This window comes from Amblyomma maculatum, chromosome 1 (assembly GCF_055883805.1).
Source record: "Amblyomma maculatum isolate TAMU_Amacu chromosome 1, ASM5588380v1, whole genome shotgun sequence".
NCBI classification, from domain to species: domain Eukaryota; kingdom Metazoa; phylum Arthropoda; class Arachnida; order Ixodida; family Ixodidae; genus Amblyomma; species Amblyomma maculatum.
The window spans coordinates 106230349-106255507 of record NC_139344.1 but is presented as its reverse complement, the minus strand read 5'-3'; the positions used below and the strand labels follow the sequence as shown (position 1 = coordinate 106255507).

The window sequence follows — 25159 nt, the reverse complement described above, 5'->3', positions numbered from 1 at the left end:
TTCTTTCTGAAAAGTAATTTTGACATATGTATGAGCCGTCTCAAGTTATCTAAAGAAAAAACGCTGAAGCGCTTTGCTTCTCTCGCGTCCAGGTAAACTTTCATAATTTTTCCGCGAACTATAATAACCGCCTTCGGCGTTTGCACCGTACAACTTAGCAAAAAGCACCAATTTCCTAAAACAAAATAAACGCGAAAAGGTTCCGCCGAGTTTCCTAAAATAATTACCTCTAGAAATTCCACGGGCGTAGGAGACACGTTTCAAGCGAACGTTCATCTGAGGACACAGCGTCTGGAGTCACTGTGTTCCCATGGAGCATTCTTTCAAGCCAATCTAACAAGAGGAAATCGGCCATCGGATGCGTATGTCAGCGTCAACCTGCCGCCCCCCTCTTCCCTTTTTCATTTTCTGTCCCTTGATGAGTGAGTGGTCGACGCTTTTCCGTCGCCAAGAACGGCTGGTGTCGCACTGTGACACTCGAATAATTGCGACGGAAAGTGTACTCTGTGCTCTCCCGCGTGAACAACGGGGAGCAGTTTGTGACGTCCAACGACACCGATGCCGTCAACCCATAAGGAACAGCTCTGCGCAGCTATCGTTGTAAGACACGTCTCTTGGGAGCCTCAACTGCGGACTAGATTTGCAGCTTTGGAATCGACCGCAAGGTCATGCTTTGTCAGCATGGCCACGTTTTTAACGCTGCTCCATGCAGCGTTCTCAGTCGAGCCATTTACTCCGACACGTAGCTTCAGATTCTAGTAAACGAAGGAACCACAGTGCAAGGACTGCGTAGCAGCTCTCTGGCGTGCGATAACGATGACAAAAAAATCTTTATTGGACTTAGAACGTCACTCCATTATTTCGGGAGTTGGATCCTGCTGCCGCTCTTGCACTTTCGGGCAGCTAATGCTGGACTTTCGGGACTAAGCTGCGCGGCATGTAAGATAACGTCAATTTCATTTTGACGCGATTAACGTCATTGCGTTTTGCGGACACGCAGCTGTTCCTTGCCGGAAATGGAAACAATATGTCAGAGGCGGAGGCGAACACGTCGTGACCGTGATTATCACTTCGTTTTCGCTCTCGAAGCCAACCATACCTCGGGAAGAGGAAGATAACGTTTCGACCGTCATGCGCCATCGGTGGAAGGAGATGAAGACCAAGTTACTACGATGGCGTCCGGATGGTTGCAGCAAAATTGAGCTCTGAGCGCGGGTCATTTTTGGCCCTCCATCCCCTCGTACGCCGGTCTCCACTGCGCCGAATCTGCGGAGGCTGCCGCCAGCAATGGCGTCGGAGCAGTCCCAGAGACCGGTAAATATCGGCAGCTTTCTTTGCTGAGCTGGCAGGGCAGTTGCGCTGACGCGTCGTCTACTCTGCTCTGCGTTTGCAGCCTTGTCGCAGATTTACGCAAGCGCTTCTTCGCTTTGAAACCGCGGCTCATTGAGGGTTTTTCGCTGTAGCCGAATTTTGGCGACGGCAACGACAAGCGAAGCAGGCCCCGTGTTTGCCACACTTAGCTGCTCGTTTGCCTTCAGGTGTAACGAAGAAACCTGCATTTACTGATAATTTTCGTATCTAGCGTGTACGTATGTTGCTACGAAGCATGGCCAGGTTATTTAAAGGAACCGAAGCTGAGAAATAACATGCAAAGAAATTGCTTCCCTGCCTGCAGTGACTTGGTAGCTATATTATTCTAGTTTAGCCACATGTTTTTCTTCTAATCAGTAGCCTGCTTATACTTGCTAATCAAAATTCTGGGTACTGAGAATTGGGTTAAAGATGGTATTGATTACTTGTCACTGAAGTGCTTGTTTGTGACCTCCAACGTGGTGACAAGTGCTAGAGGCGAAATGAAAGCTTAAGCGGAAGTAAACTTCTTCACACAGTGAAGAAATATAGGGCCATAACCTTTCCTAGAGAATTGTGCAGTTATGAACTCACGAGCGTTCCTCCGCTGAAGTTGGTCGCAAAAAAATATCGCGTTTTCTTTAGTGCAATCACCGCGATGTCAACTCGCGTATTCAAAGGAAAGTCCTATCAAACAATCAAATATTTTCACTTTCCTAGGGATACGTTGTAGGCGTAAGTTGCTTGTCTTATGCCTAACTCATGCGCGCCTGCAGCAAACGCTACGGTACCAAAGCAACACCACCTTCCTCATCGGTCCCAATGCAGCGGCTCTGGGCGGAGCTGCTGTGCCCGGGCAACTGCAGCGAAATTCCCAGACAGCTATCACAACGACGCCAGGAGGAGGACGCGCGTGGCCGCGTCGAATTTTGAGCTCTGAGGCTCCCGTTGCCGCGGTGGAAGCATCCGAGGTCCTGCAGGTCGGCCCCAACACTGTCGTCAGTCCGCCACCACAGCCGACGCCCGGATATGCGTCCCCCGTGATTCGGCGCTCTCAGATGACCACCTCACTTACCGAAGTGTCGACAGTTCCTGGCCAAAGCGCAGTCAGCGCCAGTGCTCCTCCCAATTCCAACGGGAGTGTAGGCTCCATTTCAGCGGTGGAACCGTCCCCGTTGATGTCTCGGCCACCACCTCATGGACCTACTAGGCGTCCAAACATACCGATATCACCCAATGACGGGCACCGCTTCGGGAGACCCACGGCACCGCCACCTTCAGCAGGAAGTGCTGGATCCGTGACGCCACCTTCGCCACGGCATCCGTACTTCGCCAGCTCGGTGACCGAAGCACCGAACTCGGTGGCTATCAACAGCGTCATTGGGTGCCCAAGTCCTAGAAGTAATAGCCTGGCCAGCATGTCGCCTGGATTGCGGTCACCGGGGACCCCACCTCAACGGATGATGGCTCCTTTAGAAAGGCAACCGCGTCCCCAGCCACTGGGGCGTCAGTTTCATGGGCCATTTTTTCCGGACAGTGAAATTCGGCGCCAATATATTTCCAGCGCGGACTTGCGCGAAGAGGACCACATTGACGAGGGTTACGAGGCCCAAAGCGGAGAAAGAAGCCCTCCAGTGCCTCCTGCTCGGCAACCAGCTACTGTCGGGTCCCGCTCCGGCAGGAGATTGCCGGTCAGCCCTTCGCGACTGCCTCCTCCTCCAGGTTCCAGAACCGGCATCGGACCATCAGCAATGCGCCTCCGAATGTTCCAAATCGAGCGTGAATTCAACGCACCCACCTCTCCGGCCGGTAGTGAGAGGTTACAGCAGGACATGCAGTTTGATGAGAATGAGAACCGAGAAGATATTCCGCGACCAGCGTCGCCCGTGATGCGTCGACGCAGCTTTGAAGACACCACATTGCATGACGACCTCGCTGGGCCACGACCGAGAGTCTGCAACTGTCCTGGCACCGTCATGGTCCGCCGCGGCCCTCCACTCCGATCCACCAGCGGACGACTACGCGGCGCCTACGTCAGGGATGCCGACGAAGATATGGACGACCTGTTCATGATCAAAAAGGCGAAGAAGAAAAAGAAGAAGAAGAAGCAACCACCACCACCGCCTCCTCCCCTCGTCGCCTCCCCTCCTGGTGGCTTCATGGGTTTCCTGTCGGGCTTAGTGGGAGGACACCAACCACCACCTCCGCCACCGCAGCAGCAGGCGGCGACGCCAGTGTCGGACTCGGACAGCGATGATGAAAGCGAGTACGAGCTGCGTCGATTTGACCGCCGGCAGCTGGAGAACTTCGTGCGGAAAATCGACCTGAAACAGCTGATGCAGGAAAGCGAGGAAAGTAAGGAAGACAGGAAAGCCAAATCCAAAGTGGAAAAGCAGGAGGAAAAAAAGGAGGAGAAGAAAGAGGAGAAGAAGGAAGAGAAAAAAGAAGAGAAATTAGAAGAGAAGAAAGAGGATAAAAAACCAGAGGAGAAGGCAGAGGAAAATCCGCCTCCAGCCAAGGTAGGGACAGGTCGCCTGAGGATAGATACTTCACTCTGGTACTTCATTTCAGCCCGTAACTGGGCGCATGCTTGATTATAAGACGCAGAGTTCTGGAAGGGCTAAAAATAATTTTCGGATATTTCAGCGCGCCCGGATATCTTGTCGCAAATTGATATTTGAAAGCAATTCTAGCCGCTTTAGGAAGACGTAGGAAGCAGTAGCTCTGAAAAGGGCCTGTAGGTACACCTTTTATCAGTTTACAGCAGCTAAGAAATGTCACGAAACGCGACTCTGAATGAGCGCCAGATCCTGTATGCAAAGAAAGAAAAAGCATGTTGTAGCTATAGTGATCATTTTTGTTCCCCACTCCTTTCAAAGCTCTTCTATGACTGCATGTAAGAAGCTGCAGCTATGACATTTCAAAACTATATACGGTACGTCCATTGTGCTTAACTAATAACCGTACTCAACCCTGAAAGCCGAGAATCTAAGAGAGGCGTCTTCCTCTGGGCATGTTTCTTGTGCGCGCAGTTTCGCTCGAAGAGCTTTTCAAGTATCACATCACAGTGCGGGTCTTGAGAAATCGGCACCTCTGAATGCAGCTAAAGCTCACAACCGTATTAGCGATGTTCGGCCTTGGTCAAAAACATACAGCTCGCCGAGTCTGCTCCCAGACCACTCACTGGGGCTCGATAAGCGTTGCGAGCGTTTCAGTTCTCCCGGACTCAACAGCCTGTGCTCCTTCCCCGCGGAAATTAGGTCTTTCCACCGATGTTACAATTAAGAGCCCCACTACGCGGGTCAGAAGAAAAGGCCATAGACTGCATAATTTGGAGACGGGCCTTCATAATTGAACCTCCGAAACTGGCTACGCATTCTTGCGCGCACGTTGCTCATGCATTTCGGCCCATTTCTTTCGAAATTGGGCTGAATGCGGCAAACAATAAGCGGAGCGCGTGTGTGCCGTATATGGTTACAGGCGCTGGGTCGCGGCGTATTTAGACTCGAGGCTATGGACGTCATTCACATTACATGCCTACATTTTCTGGTTACGTGGCATCAGAAACGCCATTTCCTCATCGGTCTTTGCATCACGTATACGCGCCCAGTTTTGTTGAGAACTCATAGACACAGCCATGGATGATTTGTATTGTGTCGGGTGGAGTTCGGCGAACCCTACACGATTCGATGTTTCAACCAAAGGGCGTATACACGGTCAGCAAGGAATCGAGAAATCCATATACGTGTTTTCATTACATTAAAAGCCAAGCGCGATTAGCCAGGGCTCCTAAAGAGGAGCAGGGATCACCTTTTTCGAATGACAAAGTTTTATTAGTTATGCTGACCTCTTAACAGGGTACTACAGAAGAAACGTGTGGGGACAACGAGCAGAAGAGGCCGTTTTTATTGTCTGAAATATCTATTTGTATCTCAGATTGTGAGTGATCCTTACCGAATAAGGGTAGATTTTCAATTATGCCTTTTTTTTTTCTGTTTTGAAGAGGCTGCAATTTGCGCATGAGGTAGAAGACAGTAAATGTGGAACTACGGCTGTAGAACGCTCATCTTAGGATGGGGAATCTATTCTAGAATTTAGGGGGGGGGGGGGGGGGGGGGCATGCAGGAGTGGTCTTCGTGAGGTAGAGTGCATCCGCAGTAAGCAGAATGTAGCGATTTACAACGGGAAGTCTAATGTAATTTGAACGCGTCTCAAAGCCATGTACGTGTTATGAAATCAGCGGTTTTTAAGCGCTCGTTTTTGGCCTCTAGCGGTGATATTTCTTGCTCACAACCCTATTTGTAATTCAGCGTGCTGATCAGTGCCGCCCGCTTCCACTTTTTAGGGGAGGTCATCGTTTGCCTTGTGTGGTTTCTTTTTGATTCTTGGTTTGTTTTTTCACTCTATTTCAGCCTAATAGAAGCTTTCTAACCTGCAGGTTTGCGCTTGGCGCCAAGAGTCAGCGAGATTGCAAGTTCTCATTTCGATTTATCGCAATCTGCGCATTTCCTTCATTTAGTGCCGCTCCTCGAGTGCTGAACTGCGAAAAATGACTTAGGACAGGGGTCTCAAACACACGGCCCGCGGAGCGGCGTGATGCAGTCCGCGAGCTACAAAAATTCCAGCCGTTATTCCGAAAGCACGTGCCAGCTTCACGAGTCAGCTTACCACCAGGCACGTTTTCCGACTGTAATTAAATAAACACCTCGTCCCCACTCCTCCTAAGTAATTGCCGTATAATCTGTTGCACGCTTTCAGTAGCTTTCTCCAAGTCACCCTGAAGGGCCTACCCTCCATATTTTAAGTAGGCGGCAACATGGGCTGTTTTTTTTTGTTTTTTTTTTCCACGAAGAAAGGGGGAGTGTAGACAGGGAACGAGCTGGAAGGGGGAGGGGGGGGGGGGGCAATAAGTAATTATTATTTTGTTCTTTATTTTATTTTTATTTTTGTATTATTTACATTCACTACTGGTTATGTTGTTGTGTTTATATTTTCTAGCTCTTGGCACGCGAGAGATAACAGTGCGGACCGCACAAGCGACGGGAGTTTGAGGCTCCTTGCCTCATATGGGATGCTCTGCCCAAACAAGCGATCAGCTAAGCGAAGCGAAAGAAAAGGGAAGCCAACGAGAACGACTGCTTTCCTCACTTCAGTTTTCCTAACTTACCTGGCAGGCATTCATTCACCCTTACACCGTTGGTACATTCAACGGTGTGAACCAGCGTGCGCGTGATCAAGTGCGCGGCTTCTATAACTTCTGAAAGGCATCCTGAATTGGTCCCACTTGAGGTTCAGAAAGTGCTAGCTTGCAGCAAAGAAAGGGCACACGACGAAGCGCCACTAACTGTTTATTTCTCCGAAGAGGCATGGAGATAAAAGAGCACCGCAACGTCTTATCATGCGCAACAAGGAGCGCAGCAGACCTGGTCCACATCTGCATGATCATAAACAAACAGTTGTTATTAGCGCCTCGTCGCGCCTGTTTGTCCTTTCTTTGTTGCAAGGCAGCTCTTTCGAAACCTCCATATAATGTATCAACTAGCCCTACAGTCGCTGATCTAACGTCACACCAATTCTACCTAGAAATCCTTTTTATTTTTATTTTTTCTTGGCGATTCCTCTTCTCTCATGCCCTTTCTAGGGACGGCGCGGATACGTTGGCTAAAAAAGAATAACATAAAATCCGCACGGCTCCTAGTACTTGCGCCAAATAAGCAGTTTTACTTAGTACAGCTTCTTTACGCCTAGCTTAAGCATGGAGTAGTTCGATTGAGCACGTACCGAGATCTCGTGTGTTCATCGCCGACTGGATAAGATATCGCGTCGGAGTCTCGTCCGTGCACTTCCTGATGTCTGTCTGTTTTGCGTCCGCAGCCTGCTCCACCACCTACTTCAACGCCAATGGATGTACCGCTAGAACTCAACGTTCCCGTCGTGTTTGTCTTCGGTGAGTCTCCATGGTGCTTGGTTCAGTGGGCGCACTTCGTGCTGAAGAAAGCCATCTAGTTTAATTTCTCAAACCAGAAAATTTAATACCCTGCCAGTGAGTATAGTCTAGTCCGTCCAGGAATCGTTTATTTTCGCCTCTTGAGATTTCCATCCAATTTCTTGGAGTGCGACGGACAGAGGCTAGGAAAGGACCCCGACACCGTAAATGGGGACTAAGAACAGTTAATAAGCTGCGGCTTCAAGGAAAACGCATGCAGTACAAAGCATCTCTGCTCACGCCCTTAGAAATAAACGCTCACATAGAAAGGGTGGCTTAAGATGGACGTTCTGATATGGCGATTGCGCATACCTTAAGTTAGAACAATATCATTGATAGGTGATGACGATCACTTAAGATAAAATCCTTTGATTTTTAAGCTTTTCGCGGAACGACTCCACGTTTTTTCTTTAAAAATTATTTTCTGGCATTAGAACTCTTCGTAGCACCCATTTCATGCCTGTGGGCGTGTGTTTGTATAGAAATAAGAAGGTACAACTTCAGAAGCACTCTTCAAGTCCAGGATTCTGAGACGCATTTTAATTGTGAGGCTGCTTTGGGATATTGCAAGGTACTGTTATGCACATGTTGATTGCAGTGGCCTAGGCTTCCAGTGCGCAGCGAGTAGCTAAAGTTGCCTTGGAAAACCAATGCATTAAGTTTCGGAAATTTGTTGTGAGGCAACTGTGGAATATTGTAAGATGCTTTTTGTCAACTTAATTATACAAATCGTTTAAGCTTCCGAGGGGTTTGCTTCTGAAGTGTCCTGCGCCCACAAGTCCTACCGCCATAAAAGAACAATAGGACGCGTTCTGAAAATTAATAGCAAAAACCCAGAAGTTTAGCGAGACAAGACATGCGGGTATGCGTATAGTTAACGTGATAATAATGTGGGAAAAATTGTGTTTAAAATCTCTTTTCTTCAAAGCGTCCAAAATTGCTAGACTGATGGAGGCGTCTGCAAATATGCGTCACATAATATTCACCGTTGCGTTGCACAGGATGCTTTCTGGCCGCCAAGATCTGAATTTGCTTGGTTCGTTTTCTTGGCATTTATCATTTATACTGTCACACTAGCGAAAGACGTTGGACGCTATAAAACTAATCGAGGCCAGCTAGCTTCGCTATCTCCTCTCATGGATATAGATGGATATGCTCAAATCCAAAAGTTTTCAGTAGCACTCGTGGGAGCAACAAGCTATTATTTTTTAAGATTGGCAGGCGTTTTTTTTTTTTTTTTTTTTGCATGATTATCAAACGCTGGCAACAAAGTAACCTTTTGATATGTTTAATTTTTCGAACAGTGTAATTTACGGCTGAGGAAGATACTACAAATTATTTACGGCAGCAACAACTTTATCGGAGACCCCGTTTTGCTGGCGGTTGTACAGGCGCCTTCTCAAGCTCTTAGTCACTTCAGCTTCACAAGCGGCCGGGGCTTGAGGTACCCGCGGAGTGATTCGCAAATATGCTTTCCACAAAAGAGAGGAAGCAACTTGATCGAAGTCTGTTCTTTGATCGCTGCCTTCCGTCCACCACAAAGATCAGGGGGGTCGACTGTGGGTGTCCTTTGCTAACGATGGTTAATCGTGCATGTAAACGGCATGCGTCGTCGTCGCTCACTCACTGCTGCTCGTGCAGGCGGTCCCGGATCCGGCAAGGGTACACAGTGCGAGAAGATAGTGGCCAAGTATGGCTTCACGCACATCTCGTCAGGTGACCTGCTGAGGGCTGAGGTGCAGTCTGGCAGCGACCTGGGAAAGGAGATGAACGAGATCATGAAGAAGGGAGAGCTCGTCCCAATGGTGGGTATCACCGGTGTCCCACTGCCTGTCGATCAAACCCGTCTACGAGTTGACTTAAGTGAAAAAACAAAACAAAAGGCAGTCAAACGGACTGCGTTGCATGGCACGGCGTGTGCTTTGAAGCATCACATTCGAACCTTCGTTTGAAAGGTTTCCCCAGTAATTGAACTTGTTTTTAATTTAAGCGGGTTATCTGGTGAAATTCACAGGCAGCAGGTCTGCAGCACGCTAGAAGCTGTACAAAGTAGGACAAGTGTAATGATAATTGAATTGTAATAGGTTGCTACTTACTATTGATGATATAGGCATCACACTGAACGCTGGCAATTTAGAAATTATCATCAAAAGCAAAACTTAGCAGGAAGGGAATCAGTCGGTATGCGCCTGATTTCATTCATTGGGGCTTTAAGGCCCCAATGTGGTTAGTTTCACTGTTGCATCTCTTTTTTTTTTTTTTCAGGAAATACTTTAATGCCGACGTGTTCGTCGAAAATTATTGAATTATGGAAATATTTATAATCGACATTTATGGGTAGAAATATTGTGACCGTGTTATATCACATCGTAAGGACGCTGTGTATATATGTGCTCGAATCATTGTACACGTTTTTCACGGAGAATTGCGAGGGTTGAGGGGAAACCTCAGTTAGCCGAGCCAACGTTTTGACAATGGGACTTCTCTTCGTCTGGGCAGCGCAATCATCACTGGCGGGGTTTAAATGTGCTCTTGTTTCAGAAGAAGAAAAGCCAGGGAGGGTAGAAAAGCCAGTGATGATCGCTCTGCCCAGACGAAGACAAGTCCACTTGTCGAAATGTTGGCTCGGCTTGCGAACTGAAGCTCCCCCTCAACCTTTGTTCAGTGCTCTTTCATACTTTTTATCCAACTTCGTTTTCTCGTTCTACGGGGATACGAGGCAGACGAATGTCATCGCTACGGCGGGCAAGTAGTTTCCCTCCTCTTTTACAGTGTTTCATTTAGAGTAGTACGAGCACCTGCGACCAGGCACGTAGCCAAGGATTTTTTCATTTTTCCGGGGAAGGAGGGGGGGGAACCGAAGACAATTTTCTTTTTTATTGCTGAGGGAGGGGGTGATTTTAGATACATGGGAGGTATGCCACTCCTTATAACGACTCATAGCGTGCGCATTCACATTTTATGTGGCGCGAGTGGCCATACTGCCGCGCCGCATGGCTGGCCATCTCGCGTCTTTGATAGGCGCGTTCGTGTGGGATGGTGGGACGGCTCTCGTCGATTTTGATACTGGGCAACCGTTTAATACAACATACTGCACGTACTGTAAGGTAATTCTACATTGCCGCTGCACATGTTCAGCCTCTTTTTCGCAATGTGCTATGTGATTCCTTGTTACGGCGTAATGATACAAGTATGTAAGGCCAATCGGGTAATGTCTACCGCCCTCAATTTGCATATTATTTGCCCTCAGAATTCCGCGTTTAACTACCCACGATTCAAGACTTCGCATTGAGGCCAATAGCAGTATACTTTTAAAATCGAAAATGTCAAGCATCAGCGCTTACCTTTGGCACTTTAGCACTGCTGACTCTCGGAAAGAAGCGTGTTATTTCCAGGGGTGCATCTTGTCGCTTCCCAGCCATGGAACCGTGGCTGGCCTTGTTTTTACCCATAGTCGCGACTTGAGGTGGAGGGCGAGTTTCTCCGCACGAATGAACGGCAGTCGACTGAGAGACAGACGCAATATTCAGAAATCGACAGTTCGGCAAGGAGGACAAAACAAATGCTCACACGGAGTTAAATACCCCCTCTTAGTACCTTCGTGCATTCTTTCGCGTATCAGGACAAGTTTTTCTTGGGCCTGCCGTCAGGCCTTTTAATGGCGCTGATTGGTCAGCTTTACACTGAATAGCTCTATAGTTGTACTGCAGCCTCCCATGAGGTCACAGTAAGTGGTAGCTGTGACGTCGGCGCTCAGTCCTCGCAGGAACGCGAAGCTGGTTGAAGAAAATCCTGGCTTCTTGCTAGCAGGACACGAAATTTTTTTTCCGGCACAAAGTGCTTAATGGTGTCGAATGAATGGGTGAAGAGCTTTTCTACTCCTAAATGGTGGGCCAGCGGCAGGCAGCCTCTGTGGCGACAAAGAGGCCTATGTTAAAGCCTATGTTGAGCCGCGGTGTCGGCACGTGCGGTGCTTTAGTCGCTGGAGTCTCTTTTTTTTTTTTTCTATGTAAGTTGGTCGGCATAAAGGTTATCTCTTGTGCGGATGGCATTGTTCGGGGTCATTACCAAACCCAATAAGACAGGATTTCGGAACATTTAGCCTTCGAAGAGGAGAATGCACGGCTCTATCCATGGGGATGAAAGGATGGAATGGATGGATGGAATATAGGAGCGTCCCCTTTGAAACAGGGTGGTAGCAGTATACTAACATGCTCACTTTTCTCCCTATATATTAATCATTGTTTTACATTGGTTAACTATACCATCATTCTATTTATTGAATTTTTGTTTCTACATTACTAACATTGTCAATTTTCTGCTTTTAAGCCACCAATCTTCCAGTCGTTTTTTGCTAGCTTCCACCGCCGGTTTATTCACCCGGCCACTGGTATCTCCAAACCCCAGAGCTTCAGGAAAAGTGAATACGCCCGTATCGACTTTCGGATGGATACCATTACATTCGAGTACAATATGGTCAATGATTCACTGGAGTTACCACATACAGCACATGGGTCCTCTTCATTGTTAAATTTCTTTTTGTAGCTTCGTGTTCTAAGGCTCCCTGGTCTATCTTCAAAAAGTAGGGCACTGCCTCTTGAGTTATCAAAGAAAGCTTCCTTCCTGATCTGTCTCTTCCACTTTTGGTATAATTCTACACTCTGTTTCTTATCCATCGACTTTATCCAATTTTTACCTTCTGTGTGTTTTACCTGTTGCTTAACGCTCTTTATTTCTTCGTCCTCGTGTTACCGGTTAGTTTCCTAGCCCTTTTCCTCCATTGTGAGTCAACGCTATTTAGGTATAGGTATTTAAATACTTTAGCTGCCCATCTGTTACTGTTCAATTTCCTCAGGCGTTCCTCATATAATATTTTACTCTGAGCTTCCCGTACTTCGAAAGATGCCCAGCCCATATCTCCCTGTACCGCCTCATTTGTGGTTTTGCCGTGGGCACTAATCGTCCGACGGCTCTCTGATTTATTTCTAATGTCGACTGTACCTCTGATTTTAGGCACAAAACCGCATTTCGGAAAGTAAGCCCGGGAACCATAATTCCTTTCCAAATACCCTTAAAACCTCATACCTGTTGTATCCCCACAATGCCCTATGCTTCATTATCCCGGCACTTCTTCGCCCTTTTGCCTGAAGTGATTGCTTATGCTTTTCAGTGTATACCAATCATTCGTTTACCCATATACCCCAAAATATTTATATTGTGCTACCCTGGGTATTTTAAGACCCTGATCAGTTGAGCCGTTGAAAATCATCAGACCCGATTTAACTGCGTTAAAACTGAAGCCTAGAGCGTCCCCTTCGTCTCCGCAATACTTAACTAGAGTTTGCAATTCTTCCAGACTCTCAGCTAGCAGCACAATATCGTCTGCATACATCAAACAGGGGAGGCGCTGCTGTACCTCCTTTCCATTTAATCTACATGACAGGTTAAAACCTAGGTTACTTTCTTGTATCCTCCGTTCCAGGTTTATCATATAGAGCATGAACAGCAGCGGTGATAGAGGTCAACCTTGTCTTAATCCTTTGCATATATTGACAGCTTCCGTACATCTTATCCCTTCCCATGTAATTTCTACTTTTTTATCCCGGTATATTTCCTGTAGGAACTCAATTATCTCATAACCGCTACCTTCTTCTTTTAATATGTTCCACAGGAGTTCCCTGCTTACGTTGTCGTACGCCCCGTTTATGTCCAGGAAGGCCAAATACAAAGGTCTATTTTTCACTCTAGATATTTCTATGCATTAAGTAAGCACGAACAGGCTATCATCTAAGCACCTACCATTTCTAAAGCCGTTCTGAAGTTCTCCGAGTATCTTGTTACTTTCTACCCATGCTTGCACCTTTAATTTCACCGCCTGCATGGCCAACCTGTACATTACAGATGTTATGGTAATCGGCCTGTAGGATTTTATGTGCGTCCTTTCTTCTTTCCCTTTATAAATCAAATTCATTTTACTCTGCCGCCAGCTGTCCGGAATTTGATTATTCGTTGTGACTGTTTCCAGAGCTTTTAACAACGTTTCCTTACTTTTTGGACCAAGTTCATTAATCAGCTTGATCAGAATTCCATCTATTTCAGTAGATGTGTTTTTAGAAATATTTTTTCTGCCTTTTTCCAGTTTATATTGGTCAGTTTGTATTCTGCTACTTTGTATTCTGCTACCTTGTGTTGCTTTCTGATTTGCGGAGATTACCCTGTCCGCGCTCTTAAATGACTCGGCTATAATTGATGTATTGTAGTTCACTGCGTTGTCTCCCTTTAAACAATTTCCCTCGTTACCTTGAATCTGGTCCTGCTTTCTTTGACTCTTTTTACCTAGCCAGCTTATATGGTTCCAGAATTTTCTTGGTCCGCCTCTAGAGGCATCGTGTATGTCAGCCATCCAGCGATCGGTGAACTGCTTTATTTTACTTTGGACGAGGGCCTGTACATCAAGTTTCTTTTGTCGATACGATTCCCATATTTGGTCGATTTCCTCCTGAGATACCTGTGCTTTCTTTGCCTCTCTGTGTTTCCTTGAAGCAGCCCGTCGTTCTTCAATGTCTTCCCTGATTTTCTTATTCCACCAGCTCCGTGGCTTCCTCTTTCCATTCCAGCGGTTTGCTACTTTAACCACCTGAATTTTCCTCCTTATGAGTAGTTCTACCTGTTCATAATTCCAGTCTTCCATGGGGCTTTTCTCTGTTTCTTCCTCAATGTCTGCTGCTATCTGCGCTATTTGATCGTCGTTTAATTTTGCGCTTACTTTTTGTCTAAGTTCCATTTCTCTTTTCATCAAGGGCCCCATCTGCAGATTAATACTTTTATGATCACTTCCCAGACTACGCTCCCCTTCTTCGTCTATTTCCATTTTTGTGACCTTGCTATAAATTCCCTGCGACATTAGACAGTAGTCAATGGTCGTCTGCCTGTTGCGGAATTCCCACGTGATTTGGCCTTCACATTTTGTTTCTCTATTTACTATAACTAGATCGTGTCGCTCACAAAAATCTAGCATTAGCTTGCCGTTACAATCCGTGTATCCATCCAGATCGTCGATGTGGCCGTTCATGTCCCCCAGTAGAATAATATTGGCCCCGTCTCCAAACTGGCTTATATCGTCACTGAGACATTCAACAAGATCCTTGTTTTCGTGCCTGCATTGGTGTCCTGTTCCTAAATAAACTACCCCTAGCCATGTCCTTATGCCGGCAATTGTTCCTGATATCCAGATATGTTCTTTACAAGAGGATTTTATTCTTTGCCAATTTGTTCCCTGGTGTATTAACATACCTACCCTTCCATCCTTTTTTTTTTTTTCGTTCTCGTTCTGTTGCACCCTTCCCAGACGTATAGCCTTCTATAAACGGAGGATCTTCTAGATCTCTGAGATGAGTCTCGCATAAAGCGTATGCACACCTATTTTGTCATCCTTCAACTGCTGTTCTATCTCTAGCCGTTTCACTCTTTTTCTACCTCCTTGCATGTTTATGTAGCTGATCCTAGTGGTAAATTTCTTTTTTTGTACTTTTCATTCTCGTCCTCCTCCTTGCCATTTTTGGGGCTCAGCCTCCGTTATTACGCTTTCTTCTGCTTCACTTCAAACTACCCCTGTAAAAAAGCTACAGCCCTGCCTGCCAGGCGCCAGCCGATCTCTGCTCCCACCCTTCTGTTAAAATGAATGCCATGAACAGAGGCAAAAAAGCACCACCTTCGCCGCGATGGCCTCGCGTTCGTGGCACATCATTGTTGAGTAGTAGTAGTAGTATGTGGTTATTTTATTATATATCCAAAAGGAAGGAAAATATGTTTTCCAGCTCCGGTATCTGCTATCTGATATCTGGAGCGTCTGAACTAGGGCGGCGAAAATAAAGGGATAGTGAGGAAGCGGTAGAAGAAGTAAGAGGTGATCGACAGGGAAGGTAAAAATAAAAACAAAGAGAAATATATGTGGCATAATGTACAGTAGTTTGCTTGAGTCCCGCCCGCAAATTTCTTGGGTCACTGAGCGCTCGGCACAACGGGCGGGCCTCCGCAATAGCTCCAAGTGCAGAGGCACAAATGTCCAAGCACAGAGGCACAATCTGCGCACGTGCTGTGTCCATGTCGCTGTTTACAACGCATGCACGCGGCACATTGTACAAAACACTGACAGCCAACGTAGGGTGATCGGCGGTTATCACCCAAATAGCAAACGTAGAGCGTTCGGTCACACAGGCTCACATGTGTTCGCTCGCGGACGCGCGGACTGCTCGGCGGCCACAGGAGCACAGCTACGCTATCCGGGATTACCCCTTGCGCTGCCGCCAGCAATCGCGGCGTGATTCGGCTAGCGCGGCGCAGTGCAGTAAATGTTCGAGGGTCTCTACCGCGCCGCAGACGTCACACACATCACAGGTGGCGAGTCCGTGGTGTATCCGTTGTTCCTCAGGTCACGCACATCCAATTGGCGCACGGAGGATCATTGCGAGCTCTAGCCAAGTTAGCGAGCGGCCACTGACACTGTGAATGCGTTCACCTCTTGCGATGACGTGGGTCGAGTTTCTGCGTCCGGAGGTGGTCGTCGATTACCGCACGCAAGTGTCCTCCAAAGGAGGGGCTCGTCACTACAAAGGAGTTCATGTGCTGCGGTCGCGAGCTCGCCGGCGCGTTAGTTGCCCTCGATGCCGCAGTGACCGGGGATCCACTGTGCCCGTATAGCGCAGCTGCTCTCCGCCAAGCGCTTGAGGCGCGCGCGAATCTGACACAGCAGCGGAGTTTCCCGGCCGGTGGTTCGAAGGAGGCTGAGTGCGGGGTGGGAGTCGCATAGCACGCCCAGGAATGGCACGCGCAGCTGTCTGTGCAGTTGCAGGGTAGGGATGCTAGCGAACCACTATCTCTGCCACGGAGGCGTCGGTGTAAACCAGGTGGTGGCATTGGAGTTTCTCGTGGATGACGGCTTCGATCAGTTACTGCACTGCACTGCACAGAGCGATGTGGTGCGTTTTCCCGCGATTCCGACGATTTCTCGCTGAACCTCCGTAGCAGCGGGCCAGGGCGAGCAGAGGCCATAAGGGGCGTTGCACTGGTGAGCTGTTCGTACACAACGCAGCTCCCATGCGCGAGTGGCGATGTTGTCGCGTCCTCCGCAACAGCGGGCCGCCGTCCGCTGCTCTCTGGAGGCGGTCGATCTGTCCGAACAACCGCCGTGTGGCCTGGGGTTGTAATTACCACTCGCCTGCCTCGGCCAAAGTAGCTGCGCTTGAGAGTTCTGAAGAATGCTGAGGCAAATGCGGAGCGCCTTGCGATGCTCTACCTCCAGCTTCCTCCAGCATGGTTTGCGCAGCGTCACGAGCGGTACCATAAAGAATTTCCCCCACAGCCGCGGAGTTGTACAGCCGCAATGCAGCTTGCTGGGAGATGCCCTGGCCTCGAGCAATGAGCCTGCGTACGGCGGCTGTGGTTCCCTTCATCTGCGGACAGGCTTTGGTCGCCGCGAGTCAGAAGGAAAGGCACTGGTCTATGCCATACCTAAGTACCGCACCAAACGTCGCCACGACAGGAGGGTCCCGTCCAGTGTGAGCAGCGGTGGTCGCTTGCACGAGCTCGGAACACAGGCTATTGCGATGGACTTGTCCGCGCTGAACGAAAGACCTAGGCCGCGCAGTCGCTCACAGCCGTCAGAGCTCCCTGCAAGCACTCGCGCACGCGTGCGGTCTCGCCCGGTGGTCCCAGGCACCACAGAGCAATGTCATCTGCGTGTATAGATATGTACGCGGGTACCTGAGGGCAGGCAGCCCGGCACCACCGACATCGCCTCAAGGAACAAAAAAGGTGACAGGACAGAGCCCTGCAGCACGACTAGCTCCAGCGGGTGAGGTGGCCAGCCCCAGCCCCAGACAGTCAGACGTTCCACCAGTTACGAAGGACGAGGTCAAGAAAGCATTAGAAACTATGAAAAGGGGGAAATCAGCTGGAGAGGATCAGATAACTACAGATTTGCTGAAGGACGGGGGGGGGGGGGGGGGGGGGGGGGGGGGGGGGGGGGGGGGGGGGGGGGGGGGGGGGGGGGGGGGATATCGTGTTAGAAAAGCTGGCCACCTTGTATACGCAGGGCCTGGTGTCATCGACGGTACCGGAACCATGGAAGAATGCAAACATTATCCTCATTCATAAGAAGGGGGACTCTAAGGACCTTAAAAATTACAGACCAATCGGCTTACTGTCTGTTACGTATAAGGTATTTACTAAGGTAATCGCTTATAGATTCAGGACAACCTTAGACTGCAATCAATCAAAGGATCAAGCAGGTTTTCGGAAACGGTACTCTACTATCGATCATATCCATACCATCAATCAGGTGATAGAAAAATGTTCGGAATATAATCAGCCTTTATACATAGCATTCATTGATTACGAAAAAGCATTTGACTCAGTTGAAACCTCGGCGGTGATGCAGGCACTGCGAAGTCAGGGGGTAGACGAGCCGTACGTGTAAGTACTGGAAGATATATATAGTGACTGCACAGCAACCATAGTTCTGCATAAAGAAAGTAACAAAATTCCCATAAAGAAAGGTGTTAGGCAAGGAGACACAATCTCCCCAGTACTATTCACAGCTTGCTTAGAGGAAGTATTCAGAGACTTGGAATGGGAGCAGTTAGGGATAAGGGTAGATGGAGAATATCTCAGTAATCTGCGATTTGCTGATGACATTGCCTTGCTAAGCAACTCGGGGGATGAATTGCAAAAAATGATTGGTGACCTAGACAGGAAAAGTAGAAAGGTAGGCTTGAAAATCAATATGCAGAAGACTAAGGTAATGTTCAACAGCCTCGGGAAGGAACAGCAGTTTACATTAGGTAGCGAAGTACTGGAAGTAGTAAGCGAATATATCTACTTAGGACAGGTAGTAACCGCAGATCAGGACCATGAAAAGGAAATAACAAGAAGAATAAGATTGGGATGGAGCGCATTTGGCAAACACTCAGATTATGACTAGCAGCTTACCGGTATCGCTAAAGAGGAAAGTATATAACAGTTGCATCTTACCTGTTCTCACCTATGGGGCTGAAACGTGGAGGCTAACCAAGAGAGTTCTACTTAAGCTGAGCACAACTCAGAGGGCTATGGAACGAAAAGTGGTAGGGGTAACATTAAGAGATAGGAAGCGTGCAGAGTGGGTCAGAGAAATAACTCAGGTTACCGACATTCTAGTGGAAATTAAGAAGAAGAAATGGGCATGGGCAGGACATGTAGTGCGAAGAGAGGATGACCGATGGTCGCTTAGAGTAACAAACTAGATTCCAAGGGAAGGAAAGCGTAGCAGGGGGCGGCAGAGAGTTAGGTGGGCGGATGAGGTTAAGAAGTTCGCAGGGGTCAAGTGGATGCAGCTAGCACAGAACCGGGTTAAGTGGAGAAACATGGGAGAGGCCTTCGCCCTGCAGTGGGTATAGTCAGGCTGATGATGATGACTAAGCGGAGGGGAGAGGTGTCTCAACTTTTCCTTTTGAGGAGTTCCGGCGGACCGGATGGAGGAACAAAACTGAGGCAGTAGAAAACAAAACAAAGAGAAATAAACTCACGAAAATGATGCAGCAGCCGGGAGTGATGTCAATTGTCAACAACCGTGGAATAAATTAAACTAACACTGCAGCTATCTGAACTCATTCTACAGAAACTTCATAGGAAGGCTTCAGGATTCCTAAGGAATTAATTGCGTCACGCACTCCTTGTAGCCCCTTCATATGGAGACTAAAAGGGGGAACAGCGCAAAAGTGTATCTAAAAAGGGGGAACAGCGCAAAAGCAGGAGGAAGAGAGGAACGAACAACACAGGCGCTCTCTTCGTCCTGATTTTGCGTTCTTCCCCCTTTTAGCAATGTTAAACAAACTAGCCCGCAACAGCACCCTCGTGAGTTTTCGTATGTAAATTTCCATGGTGGTCCGGGCCCGCCGCCCACTCCCCCCCCCCCCCCCCCCCCCCCCCCCCCCCCCCTTGCTACGTGTCTGCCGGTGACGCCGTAATCACTACTAACCAGCAGTATGCCAGTTGGCAGTCACACGCTTATAGCTCATTCTATATCTACATTCCGCAGGTCATGGTCCTGCAGCTACTGAAAGAAGCAATCAGGAAAGCCCTAGCGACAGCCAAGGGGTTCCTGATCGACGGCTACCCGAGGAACGTTGAGCAGGGCGAGCGCTTCGAGGCTGAGGTAACTCTCGTTTATGGTTTATGCGGCGCTCTTTAGTGTCACAATGCGAAAATTCAGGCATTGTCTTCGTGAAGGTAACGCCGCCATCCTCCAGAAGCACCACTCTGACTAAAGGGTTGTGGACGCAATTCACTACGTGCATTTCTGCGCGTTATTTGCAATTCGAATTCCAGAACTTCGGGTTGCCAGCCAGGTGTGTGTGTGTGTGTGTGTGTGTGTGTGTGTGTGTGTGTGTGTGTGTGTGTGTGTGTGTGTGTGTGTGCGTGTGCGTGTGCGTGTGCGTGTGCGTGTGCGTGTGTGTGTGTGTGTGTGTGTGTGTGTGTGTGTGTGTGTGTGTGTGTGTGTGTGTGTGTGTGTGTGTGTGTGTGTGTGTGTGTGTGTGTGTGTGCGGGGGGGGCTCAGTTGAAGCTCAGCGTTGAGGTAATCGACAAAGAACTGTGAGCATGTGGGAAAGGAAACCGCTGAAGGGATCTAGTAACGCTATCACCTCGTACTTTTAAAGTGGAGTTGAAGTGTCGGCCCGTTTCGCCTCTGGTCACAGTTACAGTAAGTTACAGTAAACTGACTGGCTAATCAGGTGTGCATAAATTAAAACGGGTAGTTGCTTGCTCATACCACGGAATGAAAATAGAAGGGCTTTTCCGTTTATAAGAGCACGGTGCTTTGTCGAGATGGAGCATCTTTCGCATCAAACGCAGCAATGACCATGGGAGACAGGAGGCGCAGAATTCGTGACATATGGACATTGCTCATAAGAAAAGAAAAGGCTCTGTGGTTCTCACTTTCCGACAACGCCTGAATCGCGACGGGAGGAAAGGGATGAAGAGAGTGAAAGAAGGACGAACAAAAGGGTTCCTGACTCATTCCGACCACCTGGAATTCTTCAAAGTTCACTGATATCGCATAGCACCTTCTGATTTTCCTTCCATAGAAGCGCGACCATCGTGGATAGGATTTCACACCGCGTCTTTGTACTCGGGAACTGAACGCGACGGTATTCCACGCGTCCCCTTACCGTGTCACGTTTCCGCCCTGTTGCACATTGCCCATTTTAGACGAGAGCGGTTTCGAAGCTGAAAGCGCAATGTTGCAATATACGATATCAGTGCTGTTAAGTAATCTGTAGAGTTGATTTAAATACAAGTCCGCGTTTCTATATGGCACTTAACGCTTTGCAGTGGCGCTATGCGCCTGCGCGTCGCAATTTTGTTTGGAAGTATTTCGTGCTTCTGCTATGCTTCGTTCATTTGTAGCCAAGTTCAGGCGAAAGAGAATTTTTTTTTTATGCTTAGACAATGTTGATTTAGTTTTGGCAATTCTACCTTTTCCTCAATTAGAAAAAACTTGGTGGGACACTTAAGCTCCGCCTAAAGGGTATGACGCGATAACGGTAACGATTCCCCTTCAGCGGTTCCTCTTCACACACTGTCATTGTTTTTGTTCACATTACAATGCACGTCACTAGGCCTCAACTTAGCCAGCACTACACACATATACCAACTTCCCTCCCACATCAGTCAAGTCAACGTATGTGCCGCTGTTGGCAAATCGCCGTGCGGCGTTTGCCTGGGGTCAGTTCCGCTTCTCACTTCTTGAATGGTCAGAAAAAGCAGAAACGTATCAAAATGTCCACCTTACTTCTGCATTAATTGGAACAGCGATGGTCTTACCACACCCCCTGCTCACCTCACTAACTTGAAAAAGTAGGCTGAGATGCCAAAGTTTTGCTGAGTGTTATTTGAAACGATGCGCAAGACATTATAGTAAACATTAATCATCAGAAATAACTCCCAAAAGCCTCACCAATAATTTCTAATAGAATTTCGTCTGCCACAAAGTTCCGTTCAGCAACGTAACTGTGGCTATGATGTCCCAAGTTAGTCAGAGGACATGTGAAGCTTATAGCGACACTTTACTAACAATATTTGTTTATTGATTCGCTGCTCTTGCGCCAGCCTGCACCAAAAGCCGAACTGTTTGATAACTATCAAGCAATTATTTCATACATACGCAGTTTTTGCGCGCCTCACGTCACTTCAAGTCCAACGTTTGAAGCCCAGCGTTCGATTGCTGAAATCAAGGCCATAACTACATAATAGAAAAATATTAGTCATAAATTATTTTCCAGGCTTGGGCGGGGATCCATGTCTCACGCTTCATTAAAAAAAAAGAAACAAGTAAAAAAAATATGAGGGACGCTTAAGCTCCTCCTTTAAGAATGTGACGCGACAGCTTAGGCTACCAGCCCATACGTAAAGCCCTGCTTTGGTCAAGCCGTATGAACGTGCCTGCGTGGCCTATAGCGGTAACCTGAATGCAATGGTCCTGGCAGGCTGATTCTAATACCATCCTCCCGTATGAAAGGAGAGACCCGAGTTGGCAGCTCCTGCCAAACGTAACGTCAGGCAGCCCTACAGCCAGTCATTGCGCAGCTTCCAGCTATAATCTGCCAGCGCAATGGTATTTCGCTCACAACGCCGACGCCGGCGAACGGCTCCCGACGCCAGTGGATGGCCGCCCACGCCTGACGCTCGGTGAACGGGACCTTTAACGTGTTAAAAGAATCTGATATCTCTTCTGAGGCCTATACAGGCACCAGGTTCAACCGCATCAGTTTCCTTTTAGTGCAAAAGCACTAATCCGGAGGTTCAGAGCCTATCAAAATCGTCTAACGTTCGTGTATGTCAGCTTCGTGTAGGTGTCCACCAATGAGTGAGACAGATACTGTGCTTTTCTAAAGCGACTCTGAGAGAAACAACGGTGAAGGGCTCCGGAAATTTTGACCACCTGGGGTTCTTTAACACGCACTGACATTGCAAACTCTACGTAAGTTGCAAATTGGTGTATAGGAAAGGAAATGCTCAGTACTTCTCACACTTCTCGTTGGACACCCGGGCCGCACCGTATGGAAAGGGAAGAAGGTATGAGTGAAAGAGACAGTGAACGTAGAGGAGGGCTACAGAGCAATGTTCGCCATGTAGGGACCTTTACGTGCACTGACATCGATGTGCCAGTTTCTCAACACTGAACCGCAATGTAAAAACCATGTCAAGCACTGCTTTTGCACGCGTTGATCGGTTTAGGTGGAGTAAAACCCCGGCTAGTTTTCGTCGCATTCTGCCGACGTCTCCCATGCAGCTGCAAAAGCGGAGCGTGAAACGAAAGTGCGAGCGTTCCTGTCACCTTCCACGCACGCAGGTTTGCAAGTGCACGAACCTGCTCTACTTCGAGGTGAAGGACGAGACCATGAAGGAACGCCTCTTGAAGCGCGGCCAGACAAGCGGCCGCGTGGATGACAACGAGGAGACCATCACCAAACGTATCAAGACGTTCCACGATGAGTCCGAGCCGGTCCTTGAAAAGTACAAGGAAAAGGTGCACAAGGTATTTAGCCGTTTTCTTTTTTTCCTGATTTCTGTTTACATTCGTTTGCTTATCTCATAGTAAAAAATTCTGAAAATACGCGTCGTGCTAGGAGAAAACGGGAAGCAAAGTGAGCCGGGTCAACTTGTCAAGAAATACTGACGGTGTATAAATTCAGTAAATTGCCTGGGCAGGAGTTTCGACTACCATATTAAAAGAATATAGCCTAATAATATTAGTTTGTGTTTTGTTTTCTTTCAAATGACACAGATCACCGCGTGGGATCATTATATATTTTTGTAATTGAATCGGGATGTTATAAAAAAACCAACCAGCCAAAGCAACCAAGCTTGCAAAAGGCAACACCAAGACAACGCCGAACCGCGGCGCCATTGCCGTTCCTTTCCAGCACCCAAAAAGATTTCAGCTAGCCCACTTAGTTTACTAGAATGGAGGCTAAAAACAATTTACAATACAATTACTAACGGGTCAATTTTAATAAAGAAAAACTTAGGCTCATGCCCATGCTAGTTCATTTGCTTTCGTTTTTTAATGCTGTAAAAGTAGTTGCAATGTTATAGGCCCTCATATGGGCATAGTGCCTAATATCGGAGTCTTTTCGAGCGCACGCTTTCGTTGATGTCGCTGGCAATAGTTTTTCGCATGCGGTTATTCCCCAGTAGCTCGATCATGCGATGGACCTCGTGTCCGACCGCGCTGCACTCTTAACGTGGCCGAGCCTTCGGACGGATGATTAGCAAATTTTAGAATAAGGGAATCCGGTCGGTTAGGGGTATAGGAGAAAATCGGGGCTACAATGCGTACGTGCGGAATAGAAGCCGCATCCCTGGCCCTTTCAGCGCAACATTCCGCGCACGCGTATTGCCTCACGGCTGTTCCCCTATCCCCCTAATCGACGACGCTACCAGTCTGACGCCACAACCTCGTTTGTTTCACGCGCGGAGCGAAACTGGCGAAAAAAAAAAAAAGAAAAAAAAAAAAGAGCTCTCTGCAGGTCACGCTTAATATGCACGTTGAGCTCAGCCAACAACAAAATCAACTAAGAGCTTTAGAACAAAGCTATTCTGATGTCTCGAAGGGCTACCTCGTTTCTTTGGTGACTTCCGAGATGTTCGTAGAGCAGAAATTCTAAATACTGCCGGTTTTTTTTTTTTTTTTTTTTTTTTTGCAGGTGTCAGCTGAGGAGGAGCCGGACAAGGTGTTCGAGGCGGTCACTACGTTCTTTGACGAAATAACGAAGCCAAAATAGTCAACGAATTAAACAAACAAACGAATTACAACACACATGTCCACGATTACTGAGTGTGGTGTCTGCTCTGGTGTCCGCTGTTTTTAATTTTTTTTTTTTCACTGAAAAAAAAATACTTGCTTGTTCAATATTCGCGCCCTGATGGTCAATTGTCAACAGATCAGCCTGATGTTTACTCACAAGCTTTCCTGCACAGTCCTGTTAGGAAAATGGGCACCTAGGCAGCAGCATCTTGGCTGCGATGTAAAATTGTAAACGTAAACGACTGTTGCGAAGGGATGCTTACCATCAGCAATGGTTCTCACGCGCGAAAACGCATCTAACCTCTAGAAGACATTCCGCTGTTTATGGCGGAAATAATCCAGAGCGGGATAAAGAAAACATGTTAACCATACTATAGTAGGTTACAACCTAAAAAACGGCAGTTGCTACGGACCATGGTACGCGACGTATTATTTCTGTGTAAGATGAACGAAATACGTTTCTGAAATTTTGCTATTTCAAACAAGTCAGGGGCATCAAAATTTCTGAGTTTATAGTTTGGCCTACCAGGAAAGCTTTAATAACGGGCTATTTTAGGCCACGGTGTAGTGTCTAGGCTATTCAGATTATTTCAACCTAATATTCGTTCCAAAGTTGACACCTTTCAAAACGTTTAAAACTGGAGTAGATATTTTTCTGAAGACGATGACGTTCGTCTATTCGAGGTACGTCTCCCCGTTGTGCAAGAGCAACTCGCCTGGACCAAAATCATAGTATCTAGCTTGTATTTTTTTATTTTTAGGAACGAGAGAACTCGAGGAGGCGAGGGGCGGGGTAAGAGGGGGCGGAGTGCCAAAGGTACAGTGACGTCCGCTCAGACCTGTCTGGTGATTTTGGTATGATAGCACCTTGAGTACCATCATGATCTGCCTAAATACACCGTCTGCAGGGCAAGAACCTCTGCCATATCCCTCCAATTAACTCAGTCATGTGCCAGGTGTATCCACCTGATACC

General features: G+C 47.8%; 1 protein-coding gene across 1 annotated transcript; it reads left to right on the top strand.

Moving 5' to 3' along the window:
* The first annotated feature begins 1049 nt into the window (after positions 1–1049).
* On the top strand, positions 1050–24206 carry LOC146203441 (uncharacterized). The gene is made up of 7 exons (XM_084603013.1): positions 1050–1314; positions 2127–3847; positions 7236–7297; positions 8978–9141; positions 19413–19529; positions 22728–22913; positions 24085–24206. The coding sequence occupies exons 1-7, from the start codon at positions 1288–1290 to the stop codon at positions 24160–24162; spliced, it is 2355 nt and encodes a 784-aa protein (XP_084459139.1). The 5' UTR covers positions 1050–1287; the 3' UTR covers positions 24163–24206.
* Positions 24207–25159: the final 953 nt, after the last annotated feature.

What these genes read in the sequence shown, in the direction of transcription:
- LOC146203441 (XM_084603013.1), top strand. Translation starts at nt 1,288, where the DNA reads ATGGCGTCGGAGCAGTCCCAGAGACCG. An exon ending in AGGGAGAGCTCGTCCCAATG is followed by an intron (nt 9,142 to 19,412) that starts GTGGGTATCACC and finishes TACATTCCGCAG; the next exon opens with GTCATGGTCCTGCAGCTACT. An exon ending in GCGAGCGCTTCGAGGCTGAG is followed by an intron (nt 19,530 to 22,727) that starts GTAACTCTCGTT and finishes CCACGCACGCAG; the next exon opens with GTTTGCAAGTGCACGAACCT.